Genomic DNA, 14,671 nt, shown 5'->3' with positions numbered 1-14,671 from the left:
GTCGCCGATTCCGGGAGGCAGATGCCCATGAGCCCATGCCTGCTTAGCAGTGCGGCCAATCTCAAGCTCGGCATAGCAAGAGACGTTATGAGAGGTAGCACAAGGAAGATGAAGCTATCTTGCTCATATTCCCTGTTGAAGACGTGATATCCAGGATTCATAGGCATGCTCATTGGCCGGAGCTACCAAGTTGTACGCAGCTAGCTGCATCTGTCTTGTGTGCGCATGTTTAGTTGCATGGCCAGGTGCAGAGTCGCGTTGAGCATCGGGTGCTTTGGTGCAAGGTCCAGAGACTGGGGGATGGGGAAGCCGAAGCATAGAGAGACAGAGAGAGAATGGGCATGCTCGCCCGGCGGTTGAATGGTGCGACCCATGAGGCGCGGGCCGTGCTATCTGGGGCGAACAACGAGAGTGTAATTTCGCAACGGTCCAGACGGGCGAGTCGCAGTCTTGGACGTTGATGCCGGTCAATGGAGGTTGTTCATTCGGAGAGCCGCCAAGACTTGGATGAGCTTCCTCGTTGGGATGCAGTGGATGGCACGGCGCAGAGGATGCAGGCCAGGCGGGGTCCAATAGTGCGAATGGCGTGCGGTACGGGTGCGCCGTTCGTTGGACACCTACCGCCTTGAGATGTCCTCCACAACCCGGCCGTTGTGCATGCCAAGAGGTGGTATCAAGGCCTAGTATTGTCTTGATAGCGTGGGTGGTGGATGGTCTGTGTCTGGGTGCAGTTCGACAGTTCAGGGCAGAGCACTTGGGCCAGAACTGGGCACGGGGGGCATCTCGCCAGACGATCCTTTGAGAGAACTGCTTCGTAGCCAGCACGTATTTCGTCGTCCGATGTTATCGAACTAGACACCGCGTCGACGGGTTGATGAAGCTATCATGTGTGGCAAGGCAGCCAAGAGGTTGTACTTGTTGCTTCAAGGGCACATGGCAATGGTTATGTGCCACCCTGTGGACCTGTCGCACTCCAATGCAGGTTCAGGCACCGGTCCGGTATGCTGCTATTCATATCTGCGTACGGATATTATCATTGTCGCATAGTCGAGACATTGACAATAAGAAAGCAGCCATCGCTACTGACACGGGAGTTGGTGACCGATGTCGTTGAAGAGAGCTGGGCCGCATCGATGGTGGCGTCTTTGGCGTTCATGGCGTTCATGGCTTGAGGATGTTGCAGAAAAGACGCATACAGCCGCATGGTCGCCGACACAAAGTTCCCAAAGTTCTGTTCTACTTCCATAGAGGTATTTCCCCGCTCGTTCAGGTACCGGTGAGAATCATAGGCGGATCCTGTCGTGATACATGAGGTGGTCCAAGGAATATGAGGAAGAAGATGGGGAGACAAGGAGACGGCGGCGGGTGTCACGAGGGAAGGCGCCTGTTAGCGCCATTCGTAAATGCGATAAGCTGATGGCCCGTGTGTTCTCGCTTAGCCTGTATTAGCTAATGGATCCTTGCCTAACCTAAAAAGGAAGCTGAGCGGTTCAAGGATCCACTTGCCCGGAGCCCATGATACGTACCAGAAAGGGGTAAGTCGACCTACCCCCTTTTGGCCACCCCCCCCTTTTAGCCACCCCATTTCTCTATCCTAACTACCGCATTAAAACCCTACCCACGATTTTTAAACTATTATAATAATTATAAAAATTATCTAAATATAATTCTTTTTTATATACTTATTTATTAATATATAATAGTTTTATATATTAAAAATAAAGTTATTTAGGCTCTTAAGGTTATTAAAAAAGGTTTTTTAATTAATTAGGCCTCGATTAAGTTCGGAGTTCTAAAGTTAACTTTTTATAATTATAAGAGAGGTTATTAAATAAGGGTAATAATATTTATAAATTTTTAAAAACTTTTTTTATAATAAGAAAACTAACTAATTTAGTAAGTTCGTATTTAGTATAATTTAAGTATTATATTAATTTATAAATAGCTTAGAGAATTTACTAAGTAAGTTTTAAAATCCTAAGAGGATATAAATCCTTTTAAAAAGAGATAAATAAACGCTTTTTTAAAAAAAAACTTATTAATTAAGGTTTAAAAAAGTCGTATTATTAATTTAAAGTATTTAAATAGAGCTATTATTAATATAATTAAGTTATAGTTTAAATTATTTAATATATTAAAAATTAGTAATATTAAATAGGTTAATAAATATAATATAAATAAGATTAGTATTTTAAAAAATAAGGGATTTAATAGCCTAGTTTTAGGTATAATAAAGACTATAATAGTATAAAAAAAAAGCTTAGTTTATATACTTAAGTATTTATAATTAAATATATTTTTATTAATAGTTAAGTTATTAAATTACTAATTATATATAAGGGAAAGTTAGTATAATAATAATAGTTTTTTTTTAAACTTAACTTTTATATTAATTAAGAGTTTATAATAATAAATAATAACTAAATAATTAATAAGACTACCCTTAAGTAATTAAAAATAGTATTCTTATTATAAATTAAAACCCCTTTTTTTAAGGGGCTTAGTATATTTAATAAGCTTTAACTATTAGTTCTAAATAGTTATAAAAGTTATATAATAATAGAATTTATATAAGAATACTATAGAAATAATATTTACTTACTATTTTTATTATTATATACTTTTTATATTCTCTAGTTATTAAATATAGTTATTTTTAAACTTATTAAGTTTAAATATAAAAAGGAGCTTAATAAAGAGAATATAGTAAATAATTTTATTATTATTAAAAAATAGTATTTTTTAAGTTACTATTAAAAAGCTCGTTTAGTTAGTTTAATATTATTAAATATACGAAATAAATAAAAAGTAACTAGATTATATCCCCCTAATATGCATAAAGGGCAGCTTACCCATCCCGAATTACATAGCAGTTTTCGTATTAAAATCATTATATTGCGTTGAGCGCGTACTTAGGGCACATTGCGCGTATTATATAATTAAAAAGTATACCGTATCGTATGATTTCCCTTAAAAGCGTGATCCCGTTAAGGTCGATCTTTTGCGCCTATAAAGCCGGAAAAAAACCACTACATATCCCCCTAATATAGCTAGACTACTTATTAATTTAATAGTTTTACTTAACCTAGTTATATTAATTAAAAAGTCTATAAATACTAAGTAAGTAATTAGTAATATTAAAAAAGCTATTAATTAGGTATTAGTAATATTTATTATTAACTAGTTAACTTTTAAAAAAGCTAATAAGTTTTATAATTAATTAAAGTTATTTATAAAGCTTAGTTTAGATTATAATACTTAATAACTATTATTTAAAAAAATAAAAAAAGTATTTAGCGAGTAAGCCTATTATTTAATAATATCTTAGTATTATATTTAAGTTCTAAAAGCTAAAATTAACTAATTAAAGTTATAGAAAAAGAAAAGTATATTAATAAATCTAAGTACTAAGTTTATAAATATTTAAAATATATAGAGAGCTTAGGAGGATTTTAATAACTATTTAGTTAGTCTTAGTTAACTTATAAAAGTCGAATTACTTAGGGAGAATAATAACTATATTATTATAATAGTAGAAAATAGTTAATTAATTAAGTATAGTTAGTAGCGATGTTTTAATACTATGTTTAATAGGGTGGCTAAAAGGGGGGGGTGGCCAAAAGGGGGTGGGTCGACTTACCTCACTCAGTCCCTCCAGGTTCTCTCTTCGTCCTCCTTCAACTGAACAACATCAAATCGATTTCTTCTTCTCCTCTGACTCCAGTATACAAGAATTGATTGTCGGAGAAACAATTTTTACCATAGGTTGGAAGCCTATTGAGGCATGGTAAAGGTCCAATAGGTCTTACGTTCCACAAGATATCCTCAATGCCAGTCACCGCCGCATTTGCCCGATCACGAGCAGTCGGGCAACGAGAGGAACCAATAATTTCACCCGCATGCGCATTAAGATTTGAGCCAAGTCTGGATCCTCGACCTTTACCAGCAGGCAAGCAAACAACTCTACAAGTAAGAAACATTCATCTGCAGCGTCACATCGTTCGCATCCTATGTGCCTATTCCAGCTTCGCCCCCCACTCTCCATCGCGGAGTACTTCGCCTGGCAACAGGAGAGCTGCGCCCTCCCAGGCACGCCTTACGCCCAAGATCCAAGACTCCAAGCCCGTCAGCTAATCAAATGATCGACTCATTTGCTGACGCGAGGAGCTGTTGGTTCGAATGTCTCTACCCGATGAAGATCAGCAAGCTCCCTTTCTCCTCTCCGCCAACGTCGCCGGAGCGGCACCCCGGGCGGGCTTCAAGGGCACATCCGAGGCCGAGACACCCTGCACCATTGCCTCATCTGGTCTCATGCTGACGGCATGTCGCGTCTCTTGAATATCCTGCAACTTATTCCTCTCAAACCAGTGCGTAACAGAATGATGAAGGTCTCGTACGCATATCCACCATGCTCCATCCGGTCCATCGACCAATCCAGGCTGCCTAAGTACCTATTTGGTGACTAATGAGCACATTTCTCTGGATATGGGCGCAAAACCCAAACGCAAGATCTAGGACCACATAGGAAGGTATTCGAAGCACACCAGAGTGACCAGACGAACTTGGAGCCTGGAGAATGTTAAAAGAAGTTCAACAAGAATGGCACTATCGAATATCCGACATTATGGTTGCTATCCCGATCGGGGAGGTAGATCTGCACATGTTCTAGAAGGAGGGGCGGCCGGGGGTGCGCATGTGCTGGGCTACCACATGTGCAAGCCACGCAGCCACCAGGAACCACGGCGCGATGAGGGGCACGAGGGGCTACAGAGTCCAGACATTTCGTTCTCGTTTACAAGGCGCGAGCTTTCGGCGTCCTTTTGATGATGACCTTGCTTCCGAAGCAGAACTTACTGCAGCTGCAGGATACTCACTCATCCACACTCGTCGTGGACTTTTGAACCTCATTCTAGTGGCGTTGTCAGATTGATACTGTTCTCTCCAAAAGTTCTGGGAACGCTGCATCTTTGAATACTAGCAGACGGAAGACAGAGAGATGGGGCAACTGGCTTCTCCAGGGGCTATGCCGAGGTCGGAAGCTGGCAAAAGCACACCCTCGCATTGCGGCTGAACACCCCACGATCTTTTGCGCTGCACATCCTCTCGATCTAGGCCCCTTCAGTCATGGCCAGCATCACAATACTACACCAAAGTCACATGAATTCCTGGGACGAATTCCCTCCTTGATCCTCTTTTCGATAACTTGGACTCCACCCGGGGACCGGTGCCTGCGCGGCCCTCCGCTCTCCCGCCGTTCGGTCCGGCACCTTTCAGATCAATTCTCGGCGTGATCGCAGAGCGGTGATGAGCGGATAGGGCAAACGATCTCATAGGTATTTCCAAACTATTAACAGGCGCTTGCCTTGATTAATCAAAAGTCATCTCTGCCATTATGTCAAACTGATCAATTTCATCCGCCCAAGGAATGTGCCCCTGAGCGCCCATCCTCCCAACAGAGATAGCAGCAGCTTTGTTCGCGCGAACGACGGCACTCTCAATATCCCATTCTCCAGATGCACTGGATATCTGACGCACATAGTCGGCCGCATACGCACCTGTAAAGGTGTCGCTAATCACTTGTATTAGTCTATAACATTATTTAAATATAAAGTGTTGGTATCCTTATTACAGGGTAGTTGGTTCGAACCGTGGGTTAACGAAGAGATTAATTAAACTATATAAATTTTTACGTAAATATAAAAAGGAGGTTCTAACTATAAGTTAGGCTAGCTATAATAATTATAAATAGGGCCCTAATTAGCCCCTACGTAGTTAGTTATATACTATAGTTAAATTAGATTTTTAATTTAATATTAACTTTTTTTTTATTGATTTATTTATTATAGTTAGAGGTATAATTTAACTTTAGGCCCGTTTACTAAGTCGTTTTTTTTTTCCTTTTTTCTCTACTCTTTTTATATAACTTATTTTTTTATTTATATATTAACTTTTTTATTACTTATAAATTATTTTAACCCCTTATTAAGTACTATTTTTATAAAAGTATTAGTAAGGTTATCGTTCTTATTAATTTAACGTATTTTAAGGATTTTATATTTTTTATATAATTACCTAAGGGCTATAATATTAATTATAAGCCTCTTTTGTTTTATTATTTTTAATTTAACGAGGTATTTATATAATAAGTAAGAATTAGTATAAATAATTATTAAGATTAATAAAAGGTTAAGTTAATTAGTAATCCTTTTTAGTATTATTAAAATTATATAAGTAAAGTTAATATTATTAACTATATTATAGACTTTTAATACTAGGATATTTTTTATTACTTACTTATTTTTAGTTAACGAGTAGTAGACTATATTATTATATATAGTAAATTCGCTTTTATTTATACTCTCGTTAGCTAGGATAAGAATATACTCTAATTATAAAATAAGGTTATTATTATTTATAAATAACTTATTAATAAAAACGTAAAGTTTATTAGTAGCGAGGTTAATTAAATAATAAACGAGGCCTTGATTAAGATTCGTTTATTACTATTTAAGCCGCTTATTAAGTACTTTAATATTTTATTTATTTAGTTTTATAGTTTATACTATTTTAGTATAATTAAAAGTTACCTTAGGCTAATATATACTTATAATATATACCCTTTGCGCAAGCTTAGTTTTATATTACTTTTTAATATTAATTATATTTAAGTTAATAAAAGTAATTTTTTTACCCTACCCCTTTTATTAAAAAATAATAGTTTTCTTTTTAATTATAAGAATTCTATTATTAAATATTAATAAGTTATTTATTATAAAAACCTCTTTTAGTTTCGTTACGAAGCCCGCTTTTTAAAGCTCTTTATCCTCTTTTTTTATAAAGTTAATATTAAATAGGCTTAATATATCGTCGGTTTATATTTTAATAATTCTAAATTATTCGCTTTTTTATTTAGAGATTAATAAATATAAGTTATATATAAATATAATTATTAATAATTAATTAATATAAAAATCGTAGTATATAGCTTATTAATAAGTACCCGATTTTACGAGCTTATATAGTAGTTTAAGTACTTTAATAATCGTGCTTTTTAGGTACTTATTAGCTATTTCTTTTAGTAAGTAAGCTAGGATTTTTTTTATAAGCCCTATAGCTAATTAAATATAAGCCTAAGTAATATTATAGCTCTAAATTTCGTATCCTTTTTTTTATAATAATACTATTAATATTATTATTAATCGTTAGCTATAACGTTATATTATAAATAATTAAATAAGTAGCGTTACTTTTTTAACGTTACTATATTTTTAAATTATATACTTAGATTTTTTATATAGTTAGGGTGTTCCTTTTTCTTTAATTTTATATATTATTTATAATTTAAATATATAAAGATTTTTATATTTCTCGGGGTTATAGAGAATAAATTAATAAACCCTTTAATTATATAAAGTATCTATTTTAATAAGATCTAATCCCTTATATAGTTTTTTAATAATTATAATAATACTTTTTTTACGTAGTTTAATTACTAACTTAAAATCGGCTTTTTTTTTTACTATATAAAAAGTATTAATTACTTCGTTATTAATAATAAATTACTACGTTAAGGCTTATTATTATAATTTTTTACGATATCTCGTTAGTAATATTAATACTTTTTTAATAATTTCCTTTTCCTTATTATTTATTAATACTACTACGACGATTTTATTAAAAATAATTTTTTATACTTCTATAGCTAGTTATACAGTTTTCCTTAGCTCTTTTTCTTTTTATAAATTAAAAATTATTTTAATAAAATCTATATAATATAATTTAACTATAGTAATTAATACTTTAAATAACTAATTACGATCTCTTATAACTACGTAAAAGCGCTCGTTAATAAAAATTAATTTATATAACCTAGCCTATTACTAAGTAATTTTATATTAAACTTATATATCCGAATTTAAAAATATATTTAAATTAGCCCCTATATTAAGCTTATTATATATAATAATTACTTTATTAATTTATTTTTTTATATTTATTTTATATAACGCCTATATTACTTTTTTAATTACTCGGGCTCGTTAGTTTATATTTAACGATAGTAACGAGGCTAAAGTCGTCCTTAGGTATGCTCTAAATATTAATAGCGTTAGTATAAAACTATTAGGTCCTATAGTATTATTATAATATTTAAGTACTATTTAGAAGTATTTGTTATTAATAAAATTAGGATTTTCTTTTTTAATAATATTAAACGCCCTTTTTAATTATTAATATACCCTTTTTACTTTTTTAATATTATAATACGCTTTTATAAATACGATTTTTAACTATATATTATAAGCTATTATATTTTTTTTAAATTTTATTAACTTAAAACTCGTGTTAGTATCGGTTTTAATACTATTTAGTAATCCTTAGTATATATTAATTTAGCTTTTTTATAAGGCTATTTATACTATTTTTATTTATAAATCTTAGAGGAATTACCTTATTTAAAATAATATAGCCTCGTTAATTATATATAGGACTAGTTAATTATTTAAATAGAAGATATTAATAACGATTTCTTAATTAAAGTTAAGCTTATTACGTAATTTAAATTTGAATTTACGTGGGCTCTGCGTATTTATTTAGTATTAATAATATATTTTTATTAACTACTTTAGCGCCCCTATTTTAATATCCTTATTATTTAATTATTTTAGGAGGTTATATAGCCTCGTAATTAATAAGTACCTAAATTTTTAATATAGTTATTTAAGCTTATTTTTTATTAAGTAATTAATTAACTTCGTATTATTAATAAGCTTTATAAATACGTACCCCTATTATTATTTAACTATTTTAAAATACTTATTACTAGAGATTTTATTTTTTATATTATTAAATATAATACCTAGTTAATCTATATTTTTTAAATATAAGAGAAATAGGGTATTAATAAGTAAAATATAAAAAGTTATTATTCCGAAGTACGTCTCTACTTTTATTATACTTAGGGTAATAATTTCTTTACTTAAGCTAAAGCTAATTTTTATAATACTTATTATTAACGTATTAAGTATTACTAATACGATTTTTTTTAGTACTTAGAATTACCCCTTTCTTCTTATTAATTATTATAATACCTTAGTATTTAAAATAATCTTATAGAAATTATTTAGGCCGTACCTTTTACTTATATAAAATACTTATATAGGCTTAGTATTTAAATAATTTAGGTAGTATAAAAAGGACCCCTCTAGCTACCCCTAGAATTACTCAGTACTATTTTTTTCTTTAATATTAATAAAGGTAATATTTTTTTTTAAACGTTAAAAAAATAGAATTCTGTATTATTAGATTTATTTTTTTATTTACTTCTATATCCGTTATCTAAAGGACTTTTTCTTATTATTTATAAATAAAAGCCTATTTATTAAGAGCTTTTATTACTTTTTATTTATTTAGTTTTATATATTTTTTAAAAACTAATAATATAAAAAATAAGTAGTTAATATTATTAATTTTATTATAATTTAATTTATTAATATAGGGAGCGAGATCTTTTTTATTTTTCAAATTTTTTAGGGGGGGCGGATATTTTAAGTTATTATTTTAGTTATTATTACTAAGTTCCGTACTCCTAGATCTACTCTTATATATAATAAGGAATTAGCTAAACTAACGAGGGCTAGTTTTATTATTTATTATTTTTAATTTTTTATACTATTTATATAATTTAATACGCTCTTTTTCGGAATAGTTACTTAACTAATATTTATTTTTTTTATAAATAAAGTATTATTTTTTTTATTACTCTACTCGCGAGTTAAATCTCTATTTATTTAATAAATTTAGACTTTTTTATTAATAATTACCGTACCTAATCTCTTTTTTTTTTTATTATACGTCCGGTTAACTTAATATTATTAATAAGGGCTATTATATTTTTAAAAGTAGGTTTAGTACGGTATTCTTATTTTAATATTAAAACTAAATCTTAGTTTTAAATAGAGCGTTTTATAGTTTTTAAGTACTTAGTATAGGGTTATTTTTATTTTTAATACGTACTAAATTATAATATAAAAATATTTAATTTTTTATTTATTAATCCCCTTATTTAGCTAGGTTTTTATTAGCTTATTAATTCGATTAATAAACTCTTTTAAGATTTTTATTTATAATTTTCTTTTTATTATTTTAGTTATAAATATAAAAAAAATTACTTATAGCTTAAATAGGAGCTCTAAATTCTTATTATAAGTCTTAAAGCGGCTTTAGATTACGTTAATAATATTAAAAAAGTTATTTTAATTAAAATTATATACTATTTTATAATAATAATTAGAGGCTTTACTTACGAGTATAATATTAATTACTAAATAATATTAATATTCCCTAATCCCGACTTTTTTATAATAGTTATAAAATATTATTAGGGTTTTTTATAAAACCTCGTACTTCCCCCTAGAATATAATTTTTTTTTAAAAAGATTTTTTTAAGATTTATAAATTACTTCGTATTTATTATTATATTTTTAGTATTTATATACGATTTTTACGTTACTATATATTATTAATAATTTCGGGTCGTTTATTTCTTTTCTTATTAACTAATTAGTACCGAATTTTATATTAATAATAGTAACGAGCTATAGATTAAAATAAATAGAATTATTAATTATTATACGTTTAGTACTATATTTTGTTTTTATATATCTTTTTATAATAATAAATTACTATTAATAATTATAAGAAAGAAATCTAGGTTATTTACCTTTTTTTTTAAATTTATTAAAGCGATTATACGCTTTATTAACCTACGCCTAGTTCTATAATACGAATTCCTTTTTTATAATCGTCGTTACTAAGATTTTATATAGTTTTTATAATTATAATTATATTAATAATACCTCTTACTTATAAAAGAATTTATTAATTATTTTTATAATTCTTAAGTTTATACTTACGAACTATTTGTTTAGTTAATAACTAAGATCGTTTACGATTTTATAAAATAGGGGTTGCCCTTATAGCCCCTTTTTTTTATAAACCTTAGTTAAATAGATTAATATTATATTAATTTACTTATTATTAAGCTAATCCGTAATCCTATATATTTACGTCCCTTAATAATTTAGGTTAATATTTACTTATTTATAAAGGATTAGGATTTTATTTAGGATCGGGTTTTTTTTTTATTTTTTTTTATTTTAATTTATTAAAAGTCGTACTCTAGCTTATACTTATATTAATAATTATTAATATATTTAATTTTAATAAGAATATATTTAATCCGCGCACTAGCTATAATAAATCCGTACTTTTATTACTTAATAAATTTATTAAAGTCTAAATAATTCTCGCTTTTTTTTACTATCTTACTATTACTCTCGTTTTTACTATTTTTAATAATTATTACTACTTTTTTAAATTACTAATTATTATACTTATTAGGATTTTTTTTTTATTTAGTATAAAAAGTAGGTTTTAATAACTCCTTTTTTAATAATAATAGTAGACGTTTATATTATTATAAAAAGACATAATAATTAGTTTTAAAATCTTTACTAATTACTAATTTCTATTATTTTTTATATTTCTAACCTCCTAAGCCTCGTACTTTCTATAATTTCTAAATTACTTTTTTTTTTAACTTACCTTTTTTAGGATAGTATTTTAAAAAAATAATTAAAAATAGATACTAAGTAGCTCGTAAAAGAGCTAAATAGGCTATTAAGAGCTAAATAGGTTATTAAGTATAGTTAGTAAAGTTAAGCTTTTTTTTTTATAAGATTAAGGACTTAAAAGACTTATTAAAGATACTTATTACTTCGTTATTTATATTAAGTAGGGTTAATTATTTTAAAAATCTTTTTTTTTATAACTTTTTAGTACCCTATTTTATATTTTTTAAGTAGTTTTTTTTTATAACTTAATTATTATTAAATAATTATTATTTATTAATAATCCTTTTTATTATTTAATTAATTTTTTAAAACTAATAATCTCGTATTAGGAGCTTAGTATAAAAAAAGAGCTCTTTAGTAGCCCTTTAGAGGATTTTTTTTTTTTTTTTTAGAGCCGTATTTTCTTAGCCTTTTTTTAAACTAATTATAACTTTAATAAGAGGTTATAAAATTATTTTAGGGTAGCTGCCTTTTTTTTAAATTAATTTTTAAAATTTATAATATTTTTAACTTAATATTATTAAAATTTTTAAATTTCTTTTTCTCTTATTAAACCGTTTTTTATATTATATTTTTAAGTAATACTCGGGAGGTAATCAAGGGGGTTATAAAGAGATTATTTAGATTATAAGTTTTAAAGTTATATTTATAAAATCCTCGGGGTATTAAGCTTTTTTATATACTATAAATTTCTTAATTTAATAACTCTTATATAAGTTCTTATTATACTTATTAAGAATGTTTATATTTAAAAATCCTTTTTTTTAATTACGTAGTACTCTTTTATATTATATTATTAAGCTTATCTATTATACTAATTAATTAAGTAAGTAGCTATTATATAAGTATTTTTTTTTATTAATTTAGCTAGTTAATTTTTAATTACGGGCCGGTTATAAAAAAGTTATTTAGTAAAAAAGCTACTTAAAGTAATAATAAAAAACTAGTTATTTAAGTAGTTTTATTAATTAACGTAGTTTAATATAGTAAACGTCGATTTTTTATAAATAGTAAAGGGCTATAATTACTTAATTCCGTATAGTATTTAAAAATTACCTCTTTTTTTATTTATTTTTATAAGATTAATTAATATAAATTTCTTATCCTATATAATATTAAAAGGTTATTTCTTTTATATAATAAGATATTTTACCGATTTATAATAATAAAATTTAATTACTAATTAATATTAGTATTTTTATTATAGAGTAGTTAGTTCGAACCGTAGGTTAATAAAGAGATTAATTAAACTATATAAATTTCTGCGTAGGTATAAAAAGGAGGTTCTAACCGTAGGTTGGGCTGGCTATGATAATTATAAATAGGGCCCTAATTAGCCCCTGCGTAGTTGGTCGTATGCCGCGGTCGAATTGGACTTCTAATCCGATATAAAGAGAATGGACCACCTACCCTGCTCCGGTTGTATTCACGACGGAGACGGGATATCCAGCACAGTGCCCGGAGACCTTTTTATCGGCGTAGAAGGCACCTTTTGCACCCAATGTGATAACCACGTTCTCGACCCCAACGTTCAGGAAGTCCTGGGCAATACTTGGCCAGGTGCTCTCCGTCACATTATCCGGCATACGGCCGGACATTATCGCAGCCTCGAACTCGTTGACCACGAGATGCGTGATGAACCTATAAAGTTCGGGGTTGATCGGGCTCGCTGGCGCGGCATTCAAGCAGAATGGGATACCAGCGTGACCAGCGGTTTCAATCATCGTCTCAACGACCTCCTTATCGATTTCCATCTGCGCTACGATCAAGTTCGGCCATTCTTCGCCTCCAAATTGCTCAGGGTAGCTGAAATCCTCCTTCTTCCAGGCCGCTGTTGTCCCCGGGCTAAACACACACCGACTATCGTGGGTTTCTTCATTGATCATGACGACGCGTTTGCTGGATGATAAGCTTGGCACCTCTTTAAGGCCAGAGACATCGATATCGTTCTCGAGTAGCCTCTTCTTAAGCCCCTCTCCGTAGTGATCCTTACTAGCCTTGCCAATCATCTTAACTCGAATGGCACCATCGCCCCTGCCTAGCGATGCCTTGTGGTGGCAGGAGCGGTATGTCGAGAGCGCTGTGTTTGCACCCTTTCCGCTCAAGTCTTTCTCGGAATGACTTGCTCTAATGCTCTCTCCTGTCTTTGGAAACCGGGGTACGATCATGATGTGATCAACGCCCAGCGCCCCAATAACTGCGATGGTCTTCATCTCGGGTCCAATCCTGTAACTGTCGACCGTAAGGGTGTTTGATGTTAGCACGTCGGGAATCGTAAAACCGGCCGGTCGTGACGGTGATGGTTATTAATAGGACTGGAGTGTTTGAACAGAAGACCCTCCTTCTTTGTCTGCCCGTGCTCATATCGACCCGGGGATGTCCATGTCTGCGCGGCTCAAAGAAATTGCGACCTCAGACCTGGATGGGACACCTCCAACATGACTCCCGGACTAAGTTCAATACCAATGCAGAGCCCCTTTCTTGTAGTCAAAACTTCTGTCCATCACGGTGTTGATGTCTCCCCATATTGGTAATGTTCGTGTTACGCGTATTTTCCCTAGCCCCTGGATGTCAATCGCCCAGAGCTCATCTGACCGACTCCTTACCGACTCAACAAGCTCTTGGCTGAGTCTTTCCGTTACTTTTTGCGATGATAACGGTAAAGTCAGGGCGCTCGCTCACTTTCCATTCAACGCTTCCCAATTGTGACTTACGAGACCACCCCATCCTACCTCAAGTACTAGTCTCAATGAATGGAATACTCTGCGGTAGGTGGTGTAATGTGTCAGACATGAGGCCTTATGATAGTGTATTGAGGCAACAACTTATAGCCGTCGGGCAATCGAAAGATGGTTCTCCAAGGAGCGGTGTGGCATCTTCATGTTGTTGCTGGACAGCTTTTAGTACATTACATACGTCGCCTACCAACACTATAGAGAGTCAACAAGTCAACACCCTTTCCGATCATTCAGTGACGGCCTGCTATTGGGCTCAATCAGGGAAGATCAGTATATGAGAGCCACTTAGCTATGCAACAC

At 30.9% G+C, this 14,671-nt stretch overlaps 1 protein-coding gene across 1 annotated transcript; it reads right to left on the bottom strand.

Moving 5' to 3' along the window:
- Positions 1-13,039: 13,039 nt before the first annotated feature.
- Positions 13,040-13,846, bottom strand: CTAM01_13033 (uncharacterized protein; the record flags this gene model as incomplete). The annotated part of the gene is made up of 1 exon (XM_060529038.1): positions 13,040-13,846. The coding sequence occupies one exon, from the start codon at positions 13,844-13,846 to the stop codon at positions 13,040-13,042; it is 807 nt and encodes a 268-aa protein (XP_060376359.1).
- Between the last annotated feature and the right edge of the window lie 825 nt (positions 13,847-14,671).

This window comes from Colletotrichum tamarilloi (assembly GCF_030869305.1).
Source record: "Colletotrichum tamarilloi strain Tom-12 chromosome Unknown Scaffold_87.1, whole genome shotgun sequence".
Taxonomy (NCBI): Eukaryota; Fungi; Ascomycota; class Sordariomycetes; order Glomerellales; family Glomerellaceae; genus Colletotrichum; species Colletotrichum tamarilloi.
The sequence above is the reverse complement of the archived record's forward strand: the minus strand, read 5'-3'. Positions and strand labels throughout refer to the sequence as shown.